The sequence below is a fragment of the Agelaius phoeniceus genome, chromosome 8 (assembly GCF_051311805.1).
Source record: "Agelaius phoeniceus isolate bAgePho1 chromosome 8, bAgePho1.hap1, whole genome shotgun sequence".
Taxonomy (NCBI): domain Eukaryota; kingdom Metazoa; phylum Chordata; class Aves; order Passeriformes; family Icteridae; genus Agelaius; species Agelaius phoeniceus.
This window is the reverse complement of record NC_135272.1, coordinates 32,324,594-32,344,272: the sequence shown is the minus strand read 5'-3', so window position 1 is coordinate 32,344,272 and position 19,679 is coordinate 32,324,594. Positions and strand designations below refer to the sequence as shown.

Genomic DNA, 19,679 nt, shown 5'->3' with positions numbered 1-19,679 from the left:
AAGGCTCATGGTGTCTTTGGCATTCTGTAGATTTTCCTCAGTGACTTATATCCAATGAAAGGCATTGCTAAAACAGCCTTAAACTTTTCCTTACTAACATAATTAAAAGGAACTTCCAGGTTGCAATCCAACATAATTAAACGGAACTCCCAGTTTGCAAGGCAGGCTCGCTGTTGGAATGGAGGAAGCTGTAACAGTCCCTCGAACACGAATTGCGCCATTTGAACACCCAGCTCCTTTGCCGGCCCTATCGAGGGCTGCCCCTCGGCAGCCGCTCCGGTGGCGGGGCTGTGTGCGGGGCCAGCCCGGACCGAGCCGGGGCCGTGGCTCCGGGCCGGGCCCGCCCCTCCGCGCAGCCGCGCAGCCGCCGCGGGCGGGCCCACCCCGAGCGCGCCGGCCGGAGCTGCGGCCGCACGGGCGGGAGCCGAGGTGAGCCGGGGCCGGGCTCTCTCCGGGCGGCCTCTCCGCGGTTTTTCGCGCGGCTCCCGGCCCATCGCCCCCGCGGTGCCTCCCTGCTCCGGCCGGGGAGCGCCCGCAGCCGGCCCTGCCCGCCGGGTCCCGCCGAGCCGCCCGGGCGGAGCGCGGGCGCGGCCGGGCCGGGCTCCCTGGGCCCGCGGAGCGCGTCCCGCGGCGCTGCCCCCGCTGCCCTCACGGCGGGGAGCGCTCTGAGGGAGAGCCGGGGAAGCGGCGGGGTCGCGCCGCCCGCCTCCGTCGGGCGGGCTTTGCCTTGGCACGGGCAGGGCGCTGACTTTAAGTTCCGTGTGCTCTCAGTCCTATAGAGACACAGCCCTCTGAAATTCATGAACAAACATGCTTGGCAGAAGACCTAAAAAGAGCCCTCAGGCAAAGGGCCAGGGAGCTGCAGTTGCAAAGCAGGTAAGGAGGGCGAAGGGCCAGGGAGATGTGGTGGCAGAGCAGGCAGGGAAACCTCCCACTCCCTCTGCTCCTCGGGATAGTTTCGTTCAGACCTCTCGCTGCTGTTTTCCTGCAGAATCTCCCTTGTGGTAATAGCATTGCGGGATCATGGGGAAAATCAGACTGTGTGGTGCCTGTTTTCCTTCCTTCTTTAATGCATTCTTCTTCAAGTAAATATCTGATAGGCAGCTGTGGAGGTCTTGCAGGGAAGGCACAGTGTTGTAATGCTGTAATCTTTGCATTAGACCTCATGACTCATGCTTACAGTATTTTCTTAGCCCAGCTATGTTGAGATTTAATAATAACTAAAGTGACTCTGTGGAAGCTTTCCCTACATCTCTAAGAAAACAGAAATAAGAAAAAAAATTGGATGCACTCTTCACTTGTTAGTGGAGAGCAGAGTATCAGGTAACAAATTAAGGGACGTATATGGGAGAATATGAAGGTGCTAAACAAGAGACAGTTAATTTTAATTTCCCTTTGTATAGTCGTATTTTCATGTAACAGATAGACTGATGAGCCCCTTTCCTGTGGATAAAAGTGAGTTTAGCTGTGTCTGTGTGTTGAGGGCTTTTTTCCATACCTATTTACCTTTGGATGGAGTTTCAGAAGTCTTGTGGAGAGAAGCAGTAATTAGTCATGGTTGGCAGGTGTAGAAAGTCAGGCGACAGTGTCAAAATTAGAAATACAGTCAAGGCAAAATTCTGGGTAGAAAACTGAGGGGAAAACAGTGTAGTTAAAGAATATGTTAGAACCAGAATGGAATTCCAGAAACCTTTGAAGAATAGAGGGAAGTAACAGGTGGAATAACTGGTAAGAAAGTAGAGGAATGTGAAAAGGGATTGTAACAGGCTATTAGAACAGACAGAATAGCTAAGATGTTCTCTTTTGGTGATTTCTTAGGAAGCAGTGTTCTCATACTGGAGGCAGAATGCTGTAGTTAGTGATCCATAATGTCACTGTGGCTCCAGTGTGAAAGTTTGCATTTCTCTGTGAGACACACAGGGTATAACTTAGTTCGTCTGAGCAGGGGAGAAGATAAAAGGTGAAAATAGTTTTCCTCCTTCTGGGGAAAAAAAAGGAATCTCACTCTGAAAAGACAGAGAGTAAATCGAGGATCTGATTAACATCTTTTACTAATTTCTAATTCAATACAGTTAATTTTTCAGCCTGTCTTACATCATAGATAAGTGTTTCTAAACAAATGGCTTGTTCGCTTTCAAATTAATTGAATTTAAAATGGTTTTTTGTTGTGTAATACATCACCTGCAAGCTTTTTATAACTTACTTTTTCTGTTTTATTAAACATTGCTTCAATGCTACTAATTTCATTGGAAATGTTCCTTTTTGAATGGGCTGGGACTTGGAGCTAGAACTGCTGAATTGTGTTCTTGACTTCGGTGGTTGCTGCAGTTGCTTCACTGTCCACACTTGCAGTGTGGTAACGAGCAGATCCTGTGTGCTCCTCATCTCTTCTGCACGTTGATGGAAGGCCTGTGTGTCTTCCATAGAACTTGAATCTTTACATCACTGCTGTAAATATTTCCTGTTTAAGTCTTGTCCTCACCTTCCTTCTGTTCTAGCCAAGTGTGCAACTTTAGTTTTGTGTTACAGCTGAGGGATGGATGAGGCAGAGGGTGGCTGACTGATCTGCCCAGTGCCTTGTGGAATGTCAAGGGCAGGAGCAGGGCTAGGAAATAAACTGCTGCTGCTTCTGAGTGCTGTTGCTGCTCCCTGAACCAGTGTTTCTCAGCTCTCTGTTTCACATTCTCCCTTGGGATTATAAAATGGTCCAGAGAGGGGCACAGAATATTCCAGTGCAGTAGCCACCAGCACTTTGATTCCTACTGAGTTTAAAAAAAACCTGTCACATTAATTTATAAACTGACAGGTAGCTTCTTGCAGCACTTCAGATCCTCAGGACAGAAGGAGATTGCTGACCCTCAGAATAATGACAGCTGATGTTTTTTCCTGTGCTGGAGAGAAACTGAAGTGCTGCCTCCTTGGCCATGGGGGGATCAATAAGGGTTTGTGCTTTGAAAAAGTCTGAGGAAAGCTTCACCTTCTTCATAGGATAAATCTAATTCTATTCATTCATGTTCATTAAAAAAAAAAAATAGCATACTTTAGATGATTTTATTTTCCTGGGACAGTGAATATCTTAGCCAGAAACACAAAAACAGTGATGAAGTGGCATTTTAAAGAATACCTTTTGGACTAAGAGCCCAGAGATTCCTTTGCTGTACTTTGGAATGTTTTGCCACAAGAGAGTGCTAACCCCTGCTGCCATATGCTGATTACTGTTATTAATGCTGTTCCTGAGATGTTATCTCTCAGCTGATGATCTGTGCCAGCCAGTTCTGATGGTTTCCTCCAGTCCAGTGCAGTGTGGGCATTGCTGGGTTTTAATGGCTGGGTTTGTTTCTGGGATTTAGAAGTGATGTAAGAAGAAGACAGAACAGTTCTGTGTTTATAAATGTAGCTTCTTCAGGAGATAAGGGTGAAGTCTCTGCAGTGTGCACATGTCAGACCTGATGTGTGTGAGCCATGAGTGAATATTTTTTAGCTTAGCTGTTAAAGACACTGCCCTGAACTTCCCTGATGCTATCTGCTCCATGAGGCTCAGGAAAACAAACATTTTACTCTGCCTTGTTATGTCAGACTGTTAAACAGGATTGATTTTAAGAAATGGTTTGTGTCGAGTTTTTAAGGGATACTTGTGGGGTGTTAAGATTTATGTACCTTACACCAGTTATGGGTGCCTGGTATGCATTGTTGTGGTAATACAAGTGGTGTGATAGTGACTGTAAAAAAAATGAACAGGATTCAGAATGCGTGAAAATGTCGAAATAATCCATGCAGTGTGATGTTTGTGAGTGTCATCTTTGTTCTAACTCCAGGGTATTTTATTATTCTGTATTGTTATTTTCCCTTGGCTCCAGCTGGGGCTGTTTGTGGATTTCAATCCTGAAGAGATGCTGCTGGGTGCAGAGGAAGGTGAGGATGATGGGGACCTTGAAGCAGAGCTTGCTGCTATCACAGGAGGAAAAGTGAAAGAAGGAAAACCAAAACCAAAGGTGAAAAGTAAGTTAAAGTATCTGAATTTAATTTAACTTTGTTAAATTGATCTTAAAAAAAATCTTTACATTTATCTAAAATGGTTTTTCTATCACTGGTAGAAGCTGAACCTGCAACTGCTCTTTTCTTTACTTCGAAAGGTTTAATTTATTACTCCACAAACAATGTAAAAGTTTTTTTCTGTTGTTGCTCTTGTAGATATATGAAAAAGATCTCTGGTGGCTGGCCCATTTAATGACTAAATTAAGACATGCTTTTTTAGCATATGAAGTCATAAAAAGGTGTAGTAGGCGCTAGATGATTTTAGAAGGGAAATTATGTTTCTTGTGGAGGGTGGGTTGTTTGTCATGTGGTTGTTCTTGTGTTTTTGTTTGAAGAATGAATTTACATAATGAGCATTATATTTTTAGTTACTTGGAGTCTGTAACCAAAACTAAATCCCCTTTTCAGAGGCAAATACTGATGCAGTCACTTGGAGAATCCTGTAGCTTGTGTTCTGCAGGTTACAGTGTCTCTTGGAATGGACTGTTGTTACCATTCTTAATGCTTCAAGTGTGTGTTAATTTGGCCTGGTGGTGTTTGCATGCAGCTCTGCAGTGGTTTACAGGCTGGCTGTAACCTGCCATGAGCCAAGGCTGCTGCTGCTGCTGCTGCTGCTGCTGTGAGGGCCCCTCAGTGAGCATGCTCTGCCTCTGAGCACGTCTGTGTTTGTGGAGCTGCAGGCTGAGCTGCTTCAGGAGCTCCTCTGCCAAAATAAACCTGACTTCTTGTGGCAGCTTTTCAGCTGAACCAGGTTTGCTCCCTGCCTGTCTGAGAGCTGGGGTGGCAGCCAGTGCTTGAGGTGGGGAAAGCAAAATGGGACCTACAGGGGTGTGAGCAGGTGCAGGAATGCAGGAAGGAGGGGATAGTGCACCTACAGCCTTATTTGCAGCTCTGCAGTCATTTCCCTGTAATATTTGAAGGGGCTTCACACAGAGCAGCAGGGAAATGAAGAATTTTGAAATATTTAGGCAAGACAACTCTATAAACACGGTGGCTGATGACAGACAAAGGACAAGTTTGTATCTGAAACTAAATTCTAAATCGTTTCCACTCTCCGCATTTCAAAATTTTAGTAAACTCTTAAAGCTAATAAGCACAATTGTGCAAATAGGCCAACAGCAGAACTTCTGCCATTGGACATAGATTACTCATGGCTAAAACCTGCAGGATGATGTTCTGAGGGTGAATCTGTGTATCAGGAGCTCTTGAATTGTTGCCAGCTTTTCATCCCTCTCACCCTCATGTCATCTATTTTGTTGTTTCAGTCTTTTTATTCATAAGAGGAAAATAAAACTTCAAGCAGTGCAAAATTAACATTTACTATGCCTAACATTTACTGTGCCTTCTAAATGTGTGGTTAAAAGGGGATTTTCCAAAGCAGTGTGCAGCCATTCTGTTTTCCTGGTAGAATTGTAAGTGTGTGGGTTAGAAGCTGATGGAGGATGAGCAGCTGGCACTGGGCACTCCTGAGACTTGGCCCAGTGCAGAGGTGGGGGCAGGATGCAGGCAGGTCTCCATCTGCCTGGGAAGGAGGAGCTGTGAGGGCTGGGGACAAACAGATCCTGTCTGGGAAAGGGCAGGAAAAGGGGATCCAGTGCAACTCATGGGCTTGGTTCTTGGCTGAGCACCAGGTGCAGTAATTCCCTCCTGGATCACATCCTAGAGCTCTGGTGGGTGTGGGGGAATGGCCTCCTCCTCCTCCAGCAAAAGCTGCACTCTTGGAACATCTTAAGCCCAGAGATCCCTGCTGTCTGTGATAAGTGCCAGCTGGGCAGCTGCTCACGTGTTTGAAATTGTGGCCTCCTCTTGCTGCACGGGATTAGAGCTGAAAAACGATCTGAGGAGGCTTGATTAGGTTTTTTGCCTCTGCTGCAGTTTTCTGCACAGCCAGTTGCCTTTGGGTATGGCCTGCAGTCCAAGTTTTGCTGAGGGTCAAATTTATGAGCAGCATGTTTGATACAAATACTGAAGCACCCATGGGGTCAGTTAGATTATTTGAACAGAAACAGTTTTGTACCTGGGTTAATTTTCAGCTGATTCAGCAAATGCAGGGAGTGAATGGGATCCATTGAAATTGACTTTAAAGCTCTGTCCTGGAGATCTGTATTTTCTGCAGCTTTTACTGCCACTGGTGAGTCACAGTCATGTGTCTGCATAGGGAAGTATCAGAGGCATTTACGTGGACCATTGGGATTTGTGGGCAAACAGCCTCACCTTGGAGAGCATGTGGAGGAAGTTGATAGTTTAGGAAGATGTGGTTGGCACAGGATGAAGCACAGATGAGAACTCAGCAATGAGGAGTTAAGTAGAGTTTTCAGGATGAAGACCAGAAGCAAAATTGCAAAATGAAGGAGCCAAGAAAAATTTGGAAAAGGCTGAATCTCATCATCACAAGACAGCAGTGCAGAAAATGTGCAAGTGGCTTACTGCCTGCCTCAAGTGTCAGAGCAGAAACACCAGGGCTGCTTTTCCTGGCTGCTCACTTCCCAGTCTCTGCCCTTTATCCATCAATATACTCTCAGTTGCCTACAACACTGTGCAATAAAGGGGGCACAAGAGGGGAGGGCACTGCTCTCTTTCAGCTGGTAGCAGCTCCTTCAGGATTTATATCCAGTGTTAACTGGGTATAACTGTTCCTCAGGATTTATGGCTCCTTGGGATTTCCTTTTACAGCTCCTCTGCCCATGGATCATATTGAAAAGATGGCTGCAGAGTGTATGAAGGACCTGAATGAAGAGGAAGATGCAGATGATGAGGACTTGGAGAAAGATACAGACCTGCTGGTATGCATAACTATTAGCAAAGAGTTTTAGTATGTATTTTTTGTAATTTTTTTTAACAGAACTGCATTTAGCAAAAACACCTGTTAACTTTCTGGTGAGAAGCTAAAATATTGCAAAAGCACCTTAGATGCAAGTCTTTGCAGGATCCATCCCCCTGCACAGCAAAGTAAGAGAGTTCCCTAACATTTATATGTGTGGGGGTCCTAGAGAATTGAGGGAAGAGCAGGAATCCCATTCCATGTCATCTGAGGAAGGACAGCCAGGGACAGTCTCCCTGAAGTGCTGTCTGCCACCATTTTGCTTCTGCTTCAAGCAGTGCTTGGCCTGAGAGAACACCCCAGGAAAGTCTCTGTTGTTTCAGTGACTCATCTAACTGGCAGGGTTTAGGGAAGGAGTGTCAAGCAGTGGTTTTGACTGTCATTGCTAGTAGAGGCTTTTTGAAAATTTGAAATTTAGGTTTGCATAATCTTTGTAAAAGTACTTCTCTGAACTTCTCCAGCTTCAGATCTCCAGCTACAAACTTGTGTGGTGATCTTGGGGCTGCAGTGTGGCTCTTCAGTGCTATCTGGAACCAGTTTAAATTAATAATAAAAAATAAAATTGAATTTAAAAAAGACTGGAATAGAAGATCTTCAGGCTCTCCACTTGGGTTCAAGGTCCATCCAAAGCTTTTGACACTTTAGACTTGATTTTATTTTTGTCTTTTGAGGACGGAGAAGCTTTTGAGGAAATGCCTTTTGTTGGCTCTTACTTTTACCTTAGGCAGAGTTACAGGAAGTTCTGGGGGAAGAAGGTGAGGCAGGAAGCTGTGAGGATGAAATGACAGCAACAGAGCCATCCCCAGCTGAAGCAGAAGCTGAACCACCTGAACTGCAGTCACAGGTAGGAATGAACTTCGTGTTTCTGACAGTTTTGCTGAATCACTGGTGTCACTTGGCTTGTATGAGGGTCATTGTCAAGCATCTGGGGAGGCCTTGTCCTCCAAGGAAGTAAAAAACTCCTATTGCTGTTTCCTCCAAGGAAAGCAGTGCTGTATGAGGGCAGGTGATCCTTTTGCTTTGTTTCCAAGGATGAATTCAGATGTTAGCATAGAATTGAAGAGGTAAACAATTGGAGACAAGCATGTCTTGTCCCTCATTATACACAGGAGCATGCAGACTGTAGTGTAGACTTCCAGAGTTCGTATCTTCTCCCTGAGAGTACTGAGCAGTGTGCTGAAATTGTGAGACATGTTGTAACTCAATAGTTTTGGGGTTTTTCTCAGTAGCATTATCTGTCTCAGCTTAATTTGTCAGTCCTCATGCAGTCAAATCCTTTATTCAGTCACTGCATGTTTCTGTTGTGTGCCACAGATTCCAGTGCCTTGTACACTGGGCCTGTTAGTAAATGGGGTTGAGAGGGTTTCTATAGAGATAATGGCAATAATTACATCAGGAGCCATCTGCAGGGTCTCTGTGGCTGTGGAGAGTTTCTAAGTTGCTGCTCGTGACTTTGCTTAGGCTGCTTTTGTCACTGAACTGATTCCAGGCTGTAGGAGGAGGAAAAAGAGCTCTTGTTGTAAAACCAGGTTGAAGCCCAGAAGGGAGCAAACTAGCATGGTTTAAAAATGAGAAAAGAATAAGTCAAGATTTGTGCCAAAATACCTCTTCACACCCTCTGTTGTGTGGGGTTTGAGAGGCTTCAGTGTTCTCCTCACCTACTCACCGACCACATGGCTCCAATTACTCTGTGAGTGAGAGTTTCCCCAGTCTCTCCACCCATTCTTCTCTGTGAGGCTTTTGAGAGAGCCCAGAGGTGGATGCAGGGCCCGTTAGCCCAGCACAAACCCTCCTCTGTTTCAGGGGCTGTTCTTTCCTGCACTCACTTCACAGCAGAGTGTGTGTGTGTGTAGAAGAGGAGTGTTTGCTTTTCGGTGCGGTGGGAAAACTCGTCTGGCTGGATGAAATAAGTTTTCTTGATTTGTTTTATTGTTTTTTCTGAGACCTCCTCACTTCCTGCTGTTACCAGTGAGCTGCAGCAGACGCTCCAGGGCAGGATTGCTGACTACAGGACGGCGATTTCCAACGCCAGGGGCTCGGGGGAGAGCGCCAAAGTGCGGCGCTACGAGAGGGGCCTGAAGGTGAGTGGGGATCACCAGCTGTGGCTGAGGCTGAGGAAAGGCAGCTCTCTGAAGGCTGCTCTTGCCAGCTGCCTGACTTTGTTGACAGGAAATGAAATTTTCGTGTGCTGCCTGGTGTTACTTTAAAAACGTTTGTTGTGGGTAGTCATTGTTACTGACTACCCACCTGATACAGCAAACACACGGACAAGGTGTGGCTTCAGCTGCCTTTTGAGCTTTGTTTCTGTTGAATTTGCCAGGTGGTAGCTGGAGGCAGGGTTTGTGGTACATGCTGAAGTTAAACCCACCTGCCTGGGTCTGAATTTGACTGGTGGTGACTGCTCATGTTACCTTAAAGCAAAGTTTAGCAGTTCTCCTAGCATATAGACCCTGCAGTTCATCACTGCTGCCATCCCCTAGGTACTCACCTTCCACTCACTTCTGTCAGACAAAGGGAGGTGGTGCCTTTCCCTGAGTGTTGGCTGTGCTTGAGAAGGAATAGAGCAGGATTTCTGAAGAAGGCAATTAAGAGCTGCAGCAAAGAGCAGTCTCCAGCCTCTCGTGTTCCAGGCAGGTGGCGTGCTTGCAGTGAGCTGCAGTGCTTGTTTACTGCTGGGCAGGGCCTTTCTCTCCCCGTTGCTTTCAGCAGCTCTTCTGCATCACCTCAGGCAGCAGCAAAGCTGAACAGCTCAGGGCTGTGCACTGGGGCAGGATGTGATGGCTCACTGGGTTCCAGGTGTCTTGGGGTACAGAGGGGGCAATTGAGGCCAAATTCGGGGAAGAAAAAGCCCAAGAAAAATGTGTGTGTGTGTGTCCACTGCCTGCCAGCCCTGCCAGGAATGTACACAAAACCACCTGGCCTTTCTGAGAGCCACAGGGATGGGCAAACCAGCTATTCCATCCAGTCATGATGTGCCACTTCCTTTATTTTTCAGCCTAGGGAGTTTCCCTGTGCCTAAGCAGTGTAACTGAGGGTAATAGACCAGAGCTCACTTCACAGCTCACAGCTACTGAATTAGCAAAATTACATGTCAACAAATGGTGTAGAGTTCTCTCTTCTATGTAGCTCTTGGAACTGAACTTTTGCCTCAGACTGTCCCCCCCACATGGAGAAGACAGAGCTGCCTATGGGTTGCTGGTCTGAACCCCAGTTTCACATGCAGTCATTTCAAAGTATCTCTGCCACTGTTACTCAATAGATCAAACAATGCCATGGCTAAAATAAAAAGCAGTGATTCTGGCACTGATGAGGTTTTGTTGTTGTTGTCTTTCTGTGCTTCCATTTCAGTTTCTTTGGAAGATGAAAGAAGTAAAACTTTTGTTTTGGCTTGAAGTGCATGGTGGTCTTTTGTCTGAGCCTCAAATTAAATTTAAAAAATAAAAATACTGAGGAAGGTAATACTTGGGGAGGAGGAGGGTTTTTAAAAAAATAGCAGCAGTTAACCCAAGTTAGAGATGGTGAGAGCTCCTTACCATAGGTGGTGAGCTGAAGCTCCATTTCCTTTATTAGTATTTAATGGCTTTTCTCATTGAATTAAATAGGTTTGCAGAGCCCTTCCTTCCCTGGATCCATCTAGGCAGTGGCATTTCAGAATAGCCTACTTTATTACATTTTAAAGATGCACAAAATCCATCTACAGTTGGTGGAAATGGCTTCCTTGGTGACTTTCTGTGACAAAGCTGATGGATCATATCAGCTCTCCAATAATTCTGGGTGCTGGGGTACCTGCAGTTACCTGCTTTGGGTAACAAGGCCTTTGCCCTGGTATCTGGACACCTTTCACTGGCACTGAAGTTCTTTCTCCTTGCAGAAGAACAGGGAGCTGAAGGGCAGCAGTCTGTGGTGATGTGTGTGACAGAGCCTGTCATGTGTAAGGGGATGAATTTGTCTTTTAATGATCTTATGCTGGTAACATGTTTGATGAAAATGCCTGTTGACTCTGTTGTTCCTTCTGTGCCAGACCCTGGAAACCATGCTGGCTGCAGTGAAGAAAGGCAAAAAAATCAATGAGGAAGAAATGCCACCTCCTGTTGCAACAGGAAAGAGTTCTTCTTGTGTACCTCAAACCATGAGAGTGGAGCTAGAGAATTCAGGAGATTCACCAGAGAATAAAGCTGACTCTGCTGCCCATGATGAGCAGAGGGCTTCTCCTGAGGCAAGGGAGCATTTGGAATCAGAGTCCCTGCAAGGTCGTGCTGCTGCTGATCCTTCTGTGGAAACAGGTACTGTGATCTGAGAGGAGAAGCAGTTGCAACCCTATTTTAGTGTTGCATCTTCCCTGGTGTTTGTGTTGAGTGTAGCAAAGCACTGCTTATGCTGGAACTTCCTGCTGAATGTCTCAGAGTGGTCCATGGAATGCTGAGATTCTGGCAGTGGAATCAGTTATTGTTTTAGAGCTTTTCTGTGCACTGGATCAGTATCCTTAACTTCTCCCGTGCCTCAGTTTCTCCTTCATTATTTGACATGTGGAATTCCAGCCTTTAAAGAGTTTTGAGATACTGACTTAAAGACCTTATATTTTTTTCTTTAAATTGGGAAAAGTGGAATTGTTGTGTTAGATAGGACTTCTGGTGACTGGAGGTAAAAGGATATTTGTAAGATGGCTGTTGTGACTTACAGCAAAAGGGAACAAATGTGGGTTTGCATAGATGGATGTAGAAAGGGATGCAAATCTTGCATGCTCTGTGTCAGTCTCAGCATTGTCTCATTCTCCCAGATGCCCAGCACAGCAGCACACGAGCAATCCTTCTTATGAGGCAGAAGGAGTATAAATTAGCAGCTCTGAAAGCCAAGCAGCAAGGGGACCTGGAGAAGGCAAAGGAATACATGAAGGCAGGCAAGGTATGCACTCAAGAAATCCCAAATGCTGAACATACCCTGTGCTGTACCCACATACATTAAATGTCACATACTTACTGTGGCAGCTGGCAGGTCTTGGACAGACCAGAATAAACCTTTTGTTTTTTCTGTGTCAGAAATTTAATGTGGTGTTGGAAGCTTTGGACAGTGGGCAGCCAATAGACCTCCAGAATATGCCTCCATCTCCTCAGGGTAAGGCTTGTCTTCAGGAAACCTTTTCAGAAGTCTCTCTGTGCTCTAATGGAATGATTCTGCATTTGGTTGCAAAGCTATTAAAAGAACTGGAGATTGTTTTGGACTGAGGCTCACTGCATGTTCACAGTCTAATCAAGACCGATGAAGAGAAATGAGGGATCATTACTTACATTGCAGTTACTCTCTGTGAATTACAACTTCAAACAAGTATTGATGTCTCATATTCCAGGTTTTCTAAGTGTAGATAACAGCAGCCAGTATTTGAAGTGGAAGGGAAATAAGGATAATTGCACATTCTTAAAATTTACTGTAATGTTTGATGGTGTTATGTGCTTCAACTAAAATTTGTAACATTCAGATTAACAGATTGCAGTGCACTAAAGTCTAATTTTTAAAGGAAATTATCAATATTAAAGATACCTCAGTCCTGGTAAGAGAGTTTTATGTTTTTTTAAGTAGGTGCAGTATCCCCACCAATAGTTAATGCTTGGTCTTTGTAGCCCAGTGTTTTAAACAATTTACTTTTGTAGATTATTTTATTCTAAGACACTAAATGACAGATTATTTCAGAAATCATGAGAGTCATGACTCAAGTTACTGATCACTAAATGGCATTGCAGAGGAACTGCACCCAAGGCATAACCTTGCCTTAAAAAAGTGCAAGATTTTTGCAGCAAATAATCTTGTAGTTTTCTTTTACACAATACCAGAAACAGGAGTTTCTGAATAGATGATATGAGTTTTCTCCCTTTCCCAGCACATCTTTTGTTACTAGAATATTTTAGTCAATTAGCAGACTTGTTCACTCTTTCCATCTGCCAAGATACCAAGTTATATTTTGGGGAGAGAATTCTTAGAATACTTGAACTACTTTTACTTTTTTTTTCCCCCCCTCAAGCAGCCCTAACCAAAATTAAATCAGCATTTGAGATTTTCTCTTATAGAGCATGTTCTGTAGATAATGGGAACCTTAGACTTAGCTAGCCGTGGAGATACTGTTTGGAAGCCAGAAAGCTTTCAGGAAGATAATATGATCAAATTGAAGGTTTTCTGAGTGACATGCAGCAGTAATTGCTGTGTAGGGAACATGTTGTGAAACTTCCTGCTTTCCCTGCTTTGCAGATCTTGAAAGCTTAGGACATGTACAAGATGCATCCAAGCAAAAAGTACCACCTCGGGTGGGAAGTTCCCAGGATCTTGCAACACCTGAACCTCAGACCCAAGAAGCTTCAGGTAGGACTTTTGCATTTCATGTCCACATACAGAAACAACCAATGGCCCTCAATCTTTGTGAAAACCAGCAAATCCTAAAAATCATCAATGACGCCTTAATTGACCTCCCAGCACCATAAATATCTCAACGTGATGAAACTTCAGGTCTCTATTAGGCATTTGCTTTATTAGGCATTTGCTTAATCACTCAAATCGTCACAGGTCTCCTGCTAGCCATGCACTACACATGTAGTAAGTCATGAAAATAGCACAGCTGGGAAGTGCTTTAAAGTCTGACCTCTCCCACTGAGCTGCAGCAGGAGTGAGTAAGCCTGGCTGATGCTCCTGAGTATTGTTTGCTGCTGATCCAGTCTACTTTTGTTCTGTAACAGTGATGGAAGTAAAAGGTAATGAACTTTCTAACAGCATATTGAAACTTCCCAGTGATGTTCTCTGAAGAAGGAGAGGAGACAGGCAGCCTGTGTGTTTTGGTGATGTGGCATTTTGTGTTTTGCAGAGTCCCTGCAGCAGCCCAGGACGGTGCTGGAAGCGCTGCAGCAGCGGCTGGAGAGGTACAGGGCAGCAGCAGCTCAGGCCAAGGCCAGCGGGGACGATCGCAAGGGCAGGATGCACGACAGGATAGCCAAGGTACAGTGCAGTGTGGCTCTTTGCATCCACCAAAGCCTTTTGAATCAGTTCTCTTGCTGAAGACTTTTTCAAGGCTGAAATAATTTGTGCATTGTCTGTCTGTTTGAAAAGAGATCCAGTGGGGAAGCTGGAAAGCATTTGGAGGAAGAAATAGAGACAATGCACATCTTGTAGTAAAATCCTGAGTCTTGTGCAGTGTTTATGCTGGTTCAATACAGATGATTGCTAATTCACAGTCAGCTCTATTTTATGTCTTACTGAGTGCCTTTGATTGCAGCAATACCAAGATGCCATAAGAGCCCACAAGGCAGGGAGAAAAGTGAATTTTTCTGAGCTACCTGTTCCTCCTGGTAAGTGTGACTGTAAAATGTCCTAATCCCCAACTTTTGTACACCTGCTAGGCTCCGGAGGGGCTGTGCAGGTATTGCCTGCTCATCCTGTGGAACAGCTCCTCCTTTTTCTCAGTGAGTAGCTGGCCTTGCTGTTTGATGGTATTGTGAGATTTTTTTATTAATATGCTCCCAAACACTGACACTATTGAATATTCATGCATATTGACAGCCTGATTGACAGTATGGGAACTTAAAACTGGCACTATTTGAAAAGTTCAACAACTTCACCATAGGCAGGTGCTAAAAATGTCACTTGTCTATCCTCTGTGTCAGCCCTCCTAGAGGAAAGACTACATTTGGGTTATATTGGCTCCTTAGTTTTGCTGGAAAGAGGTTTTTAGAAGTGAAAAAACTTTCCTGATGTCCCCCATTCTGCTGATTCCCATCAGGAGCCTCAGAACTTGATATCTAATGCATATCCCCTTGTAACACCTTGTAACATCAAATCAGTATTGCAGCTCTCCTGGCTGTTAAAAGCATCTGCAGAGATGAAGCAAACCATGCCCATGGTCACACTGAGGCAGTGGCAGAGGCAGCAGCTGAGCCTGTTTCTTGAGACACTGTGTCCTGTTTATCTTCTTCAGAACACCCAGTGCTGTGTCTGGAAAAGTTTGGGCAAGGTCATCTGTGAATGCTCTGCCTCTCATTTGCATGATACCATTTCTCCCCTAGAAACATCTTTCCTTTTATCTTGGGCCTGATGTGTTCTTCTGAAGGATACACTCAGCTCTACAAAGCAGTGCCTGGATTTTAAGTTGGAGGATAGAGATGGACCTTGTGGTACTTTTGTCTCTATCAAATGTGGCAATGGCAGCACTGCAGTGGTAGTAGAGTAGGCACTGCCAGCTCTGTCAGGTCATGTGTGGTTTTGAAGGTTTCCTGTTTTGAAGCTGTCCCTGAAAGGCAGTTTAGCATCCCTTTTTGCAGAATGTGGTCTCTTTCTTGTTAAATACCAGTTTCTGTAAGAGGGAGGCACTCCATATTTATACCCTTGGAAATGTGGAGAACTGCTCAGTGTCCTTGCACATCAGCTGTGTTTTTCAGCCATCATTTAGGGGCCATGTGATTTACACTGAAGACAATTATCAGGCAGTCACTGAAACCACCAGTGAATTATCCTGGGATGGCAGTGCCCTTCATGGCATCTGCCTGGTGATGAGTACCAGCCTTGGACTCCCTGGAAACAGAAATGCTGCTGGGCAATGGATCAAATGTCACACGAGGCAGCAGCACAGGATTCTGTTCTGCCTGCCTGAGTACCTCAAACTTGTGCTGTAGCAGCCATCTCCAGGTTTAGAAGCAGTTTAGTCACTTAGCACTTCTCATGAGACTGGCAAGAATACTTGCTATATATTAAATGAGAGAAGTATTAACAGACATTTTATAGTAGTGGCTCTGGATCTCTGTTCTCTGAAGCTGACATTAACTGGTCATGTGGCAGTGAGAGTTTATCTTCCAGCATCAAGCCTTCCTCCCATACTTGAAAGAATAACAAAACAATGAAGGACATTATTCTTCATACACTTCTTATTTAACTCCTCTGGTTCTGCCTTGGTTTGCCACCTCTGCATTGCAGTACCTTTTCAGCAGAGGCTGAGTGTGTAACAACCACACAAGCTGTCAACAGTGGATTGTTTATTACTCTGGGGGTAGCCCTGATTTTCTGCTGGACTGTGTGCCTGCTAAAGTGAGGCAGCACTGAGAGGGGAAAAAATGGGACTAAATTCTCTGCTGGTTCTGGGGGCATCCCTACTACTGAAATCTAGAGGTTGTGAGGTTACTTGGCTGGCTGCCAGTTGCTCAGCTTGGAAAATTGCTCAGTTACTGCATCATTTTACTATCATCCCCTCAAGCTGGGTGTCTGTGAGAGATCTGATCTAAAGCCACCACTCAGACTTGATCTAGCAAGGCTTTTTGGCCTTGGCCTCAGTCTAGTTAGACTGAACACTAAAATACACTAGATAATAGGTATTTGGATAGAAACAGCTTCACAGTAACCAAGTGCTATGGAAGACACACCATGGGGCTTATGCAACTCTCTCTTCTGTGTTCCTTTCCTGCACAGGATTTCCCCCTCTTCCTGGGCTTGCAGCAACAGATGGTGGCAGCACAATCGCTGCTGTCCTGGAGACTGCCAGCAAGCTGGCAAACATGGAGGAGAATGATGAAGAGGAGGAGGTTAGTGTTGCCTGGTAGGATGTGTAAAGGTTCAATTGCCATCTCTTGTGGCATGCAGAGATGAGGCCATTGGATTTCCAGGTAAGGAAATGAGCTGGAATACATTCCCAAAAGTCTGAGGAGTACAGGATCTCAGTAGTCATTTGTTTCCTTTATAGAGTAGGAGAGACAGATGAGATGTTATTATTACAGTCAGTACCACAGAGTCTGTGAGTGCAGGGTTTGGCTCTTTCATAGCTGTCTTGTATTTAGATTTTATTTTCAAAGCAAACACTTGAGATCCTCACCACTCCTTTACATTGTTCTGAAGTTAAATCCATACTTTTATCCTGCATCCCAGTAGCTTCCTATGTTTGTTCTTTCCCAGGATGTTCAGCTCTTACTGCTTTTTGTCAGGCTGCACCAGCATTTAGACTTTGCTTTGATTTCTATTTCTCTCTGCATTTCCTTGCTGATTGATTGTGCTTTCAACTGGAGTAGCTTTTAATGGAGAGAATTCCTGGATGATATTTTTTCTGCATGCCTCTACTTTTTTAAAAATCACAGCCTTGTTAAACATTCCTTTTATTCCATCTATGGCTTCCATAGATCAGCTACCTGCTGGCCTGGCATGGCTCATAAACCTCCAGAAGTTAAAATTTAGTGTCTGGAATGCAATGCTTCCCTCAAAAAGGGATACCCAAAGACTAATACAGTGATAACCATGGTTGTTGATGCTTGAGATGCTGTCCTCAACCTTGGAATAGATTTTTTGCATTTAATATGCATTTGTTTTTGTTTTGCTAGAATGAGCCTCTTCCCCAGGCCCCAGTTGCCAAGAAGCCCACTCAGGTTGTTAAGCCAACGCCAGTTTCATCTGCTGCAGCTCAGGAGAGCTCTCCTGAGCACCTGAAACGAGCTGCATCACCCTCCTCCCTGGACAAGGCAGAATCAATGGATCATCTCCCTCCAGCTGGTAAGTGAAGGGATCCCCATCCCCAGTGCTCCACATCCAAGTGGTTTGCTCTAGTTTGGTGAAGACTTTATAATTTAGGTGTGAGCTTGTGAATGTGTGTCATAGATTTCCTCTGACAGGAGCCTCAATCTGTGTGTGCTGGAGGGCAGACCCAGACCAGCCATGCAGCTTTATTTCACAGAGACAGCATGTATAATTATAAGGCTGATTAGGTTTTTTAATTAATTTTGATGTACCAAGTGTATCGATTCATAATGTTTAACTCTGCTCACAGCTGAACTCTCCATATACCCTCATTAAAGGGGACAGGTTGCCAGGGTGAATTATTCATTGATCTAATGGAGCTCCCTGCATCACACAGAGTTCCCTGCCTGGTGCTTCACCCAGGGATCTCAGGCTGGCAGTGCAGGCAGGGCTTCATCAATCTCTGCTCTTGCCTTGCTAAGGTCACTGAGCAGTTGTGTGTACAAGATGAATTGTGCAGATAGTGAGGGACAGGCACCACTCCAGTGGGGTTTGGGCACACGCTGCCAGTGCTCAGGCTCTCCACTGTAACCCCATCCTCCTTCCCTTCTGCCCTGGGCAGTTCCCTCAGGGTGAAACAGAACTGCCTGGCTGACTGATGCACTAACCTGGTACAGTGTAAAGCAGTCTTAGTGCTGTGGTTGTCCTTAATGTTTTGGCAAGGAAAGAAGAGACTCAAGCATTAAGAAGAAACGAAGAGAACAAGGGATTACAGAGAAGCAGAGGTGATACATCTCAGTGGGCCTGCACATTGGTTCATCAGGGTTCTTTTCTGGCAAATCAGGGGAGAGGAAGGAAATTACTCCAGAGGATGCTCATAATATTTGCTGGTTTTTTAGAAGTTAACATGGAAAGCTGAAAATTTGGATTCAGCTTCTCCCTTGGACCAGTCAGCTGTGCTGGAATCTGTCTCAAGCCTGCAAATTAGGGGCTGTAATCACTCTTGTGACACTTGTTAAGTGCTGTGAGGTTTTTTTGATGAAGGATGCTGTTCCAGAAGGAAGCTTGTTTCTTTTTTTAATGCTTGAAAGTGCCCAGGAAACAGTTGAGTGCAGTAAGGAAATCTCCTGATTTGACATGTGTCCTTTCACTGATCTTTTCCTGGCTGTAAACTGAACAGGGTAAGCCTGTGGCAGGGGCATTGGCAGTGTCAGATGAGTGAGTGTTTCTGTACAACTGTTTTTCAGTTAGGGAGCAGCTGGAATTTCTGGAGAACAGGAAGAAGCAATACCTGAAGGCAGCCATCAAAGCAAAGAGGGAGAACAACCTCGAACAGGCAAAGACTTATCTCAGAACAGCAAAGGGCCTTGATCTAAAGATTGAGCAGGCAAAATCTGGCAAAACTGTTGATATTTCCAAGGTTAGTAGGTCTGGTAATATTCTGCTTTATTTCCTATTCTTGGACATCTAAGTGCTTACTTTTCCCTATAAGGGCTCTGAAATGTGGTGTTCTTGTGTTGCAGCTGCCATCACCTCCTACAGATGATGAGGGTGATTTTATCTTTGTACACCATGAAGATGTCAGGCTGTCTCAGAAAGCAGATGAAGTTTATGCACAGCTTGTAAAATTGCTGAAGGACCAACATGAGGTGACTGTTTTATATTTTTTAGAAATGGAGTTCCTTCTGTATATTTCTCTGGGGTTTATTAATACTATAATCCCATCATTGTTCCAGTGGGGTCTTTTTTTTGTTTTTCTTCTAAAATACTTTTGAAAGTGCATGTCCTAAAATGGACGATTTTCAGAGTTGGATTCTATGGATAGTTAAAGCCAGAGGGTGTGCTTGAAGGCTTGGGACTAGCAAATTATCACTCTTCAATATGAGCACTCCATTTTGAAAAAGTACCTGAATATTAAAACTAGGCTGAAGGTGAACATCATATCTACAGATCAGGTGATTCAAAAGTAAAAGGGAGAACAGCTCAAACAGATGCTGTGCTTTGGACTTGAGGAATGGGGTGGTGAGTGTTCTTGAGTGACTCAGGAAAATGCCTGGTTTTTCTTGAATTAGGTTGTCATCAAGCTCAGCACTGTGCCAGTCATGAATGTGTGTGAGGGTCATGAGTGAATGTGTTTGGTTTTGTTTGTGTTGACAGAGGTGTTTGCAGTACTCCAAGCAGTTCATGCATCTGGGAAACGTAGCAGAAACAACTCGGTAAGAGCCAGTGCCTGCTTTCAGTCATCCCCAAAGCTGCTGTTTCAGGGTTGAGTCTGCCTCACCCCCTAAAGATATTGGGGTTTGAGTTTTTCCTTGTGTGAAAGGGTTGGGACTGTGATTCCTGCCTCTCCACATTGCTC

The 19,679-nt window shown here is 44.8% G+C and overlaps 1 protein-coding gene across 1 annotated transcript in view; it reads left to right on the top strand.

Moving 5' to 3' along the window:
• The first annotated feature begins 343 nt into the window (after positions 1 to 343).
• Positions 344 to 19,679, top strand: part of CC2D1B (coiled-coil and C2 domain containing 1B) — a 28,470-nt gene continuing 9,134 nt past the window's right edge. Inside the window, exons 1-17 of the mRNA XM_054638069.2 lie at positions 344 to 429; positions 772 to 876; positions 3,858 to 3,999; positions 6,709 to 6,818; positions 7,581 to 7,700; positions 8,800 to 8,937; positions 10,878 to 11,139; positions 11,634 to 11,758; positions 11,893 to 11,968; positions 13,094 to 13,204; positions 13,701 to 13,831; positions 14,109 to 14,181; positions 16,289 to 16,401; positions 17,188 to 17,356; positions 18,568 to 18,740; positions 18,844 to 18,969; positions 19,478 to 19,536. Of these exons, the coding sequence (XP_054494044.2) occupies positions 811 to 876; positions 3,858 to 3,999; positions 6,709 to 6,818; positions 7,581 to 7,700; positions 8,800 to 8,937; positions 10,878 to 11,139; positions 11,634 to 11,758; positions 11,893 to 11,968; positions 13,094 to 13,204; positions 13,701 to 13,831; positions 14,109 to 14,181; positions 16,289 to 16,401; positions 17,188 to 17,356; positions 18,568 to 18,740; positions 18,844 to 18,969; positions 19,478 to 19,536 (1,994 nt within the window). The 5' untranslated portion in view covers positions 344 to 429; positions 772 to 810. The remainder of the gene's footprint in view (positions 430 to 771; positions 877 to 3,857; positions 4,000 to 6,708; positions 6,819 to 7,580; positions 7,701 to 8,799; positions 8,938 to 10,877; positions 11,140 to 11,633; positions 11,759 to 11,892; positions 11,969 to 13,093; positions 13,205 to 13,700; positions 13,832 to 14,108; positions 14,182 to 16,288; positions 16,402 to 17,187; positions 17,357 to 18,567; positions 18,741 to 18,843; positions 18,970 to 19,477; positions 19,537 to 19,679) is intronic.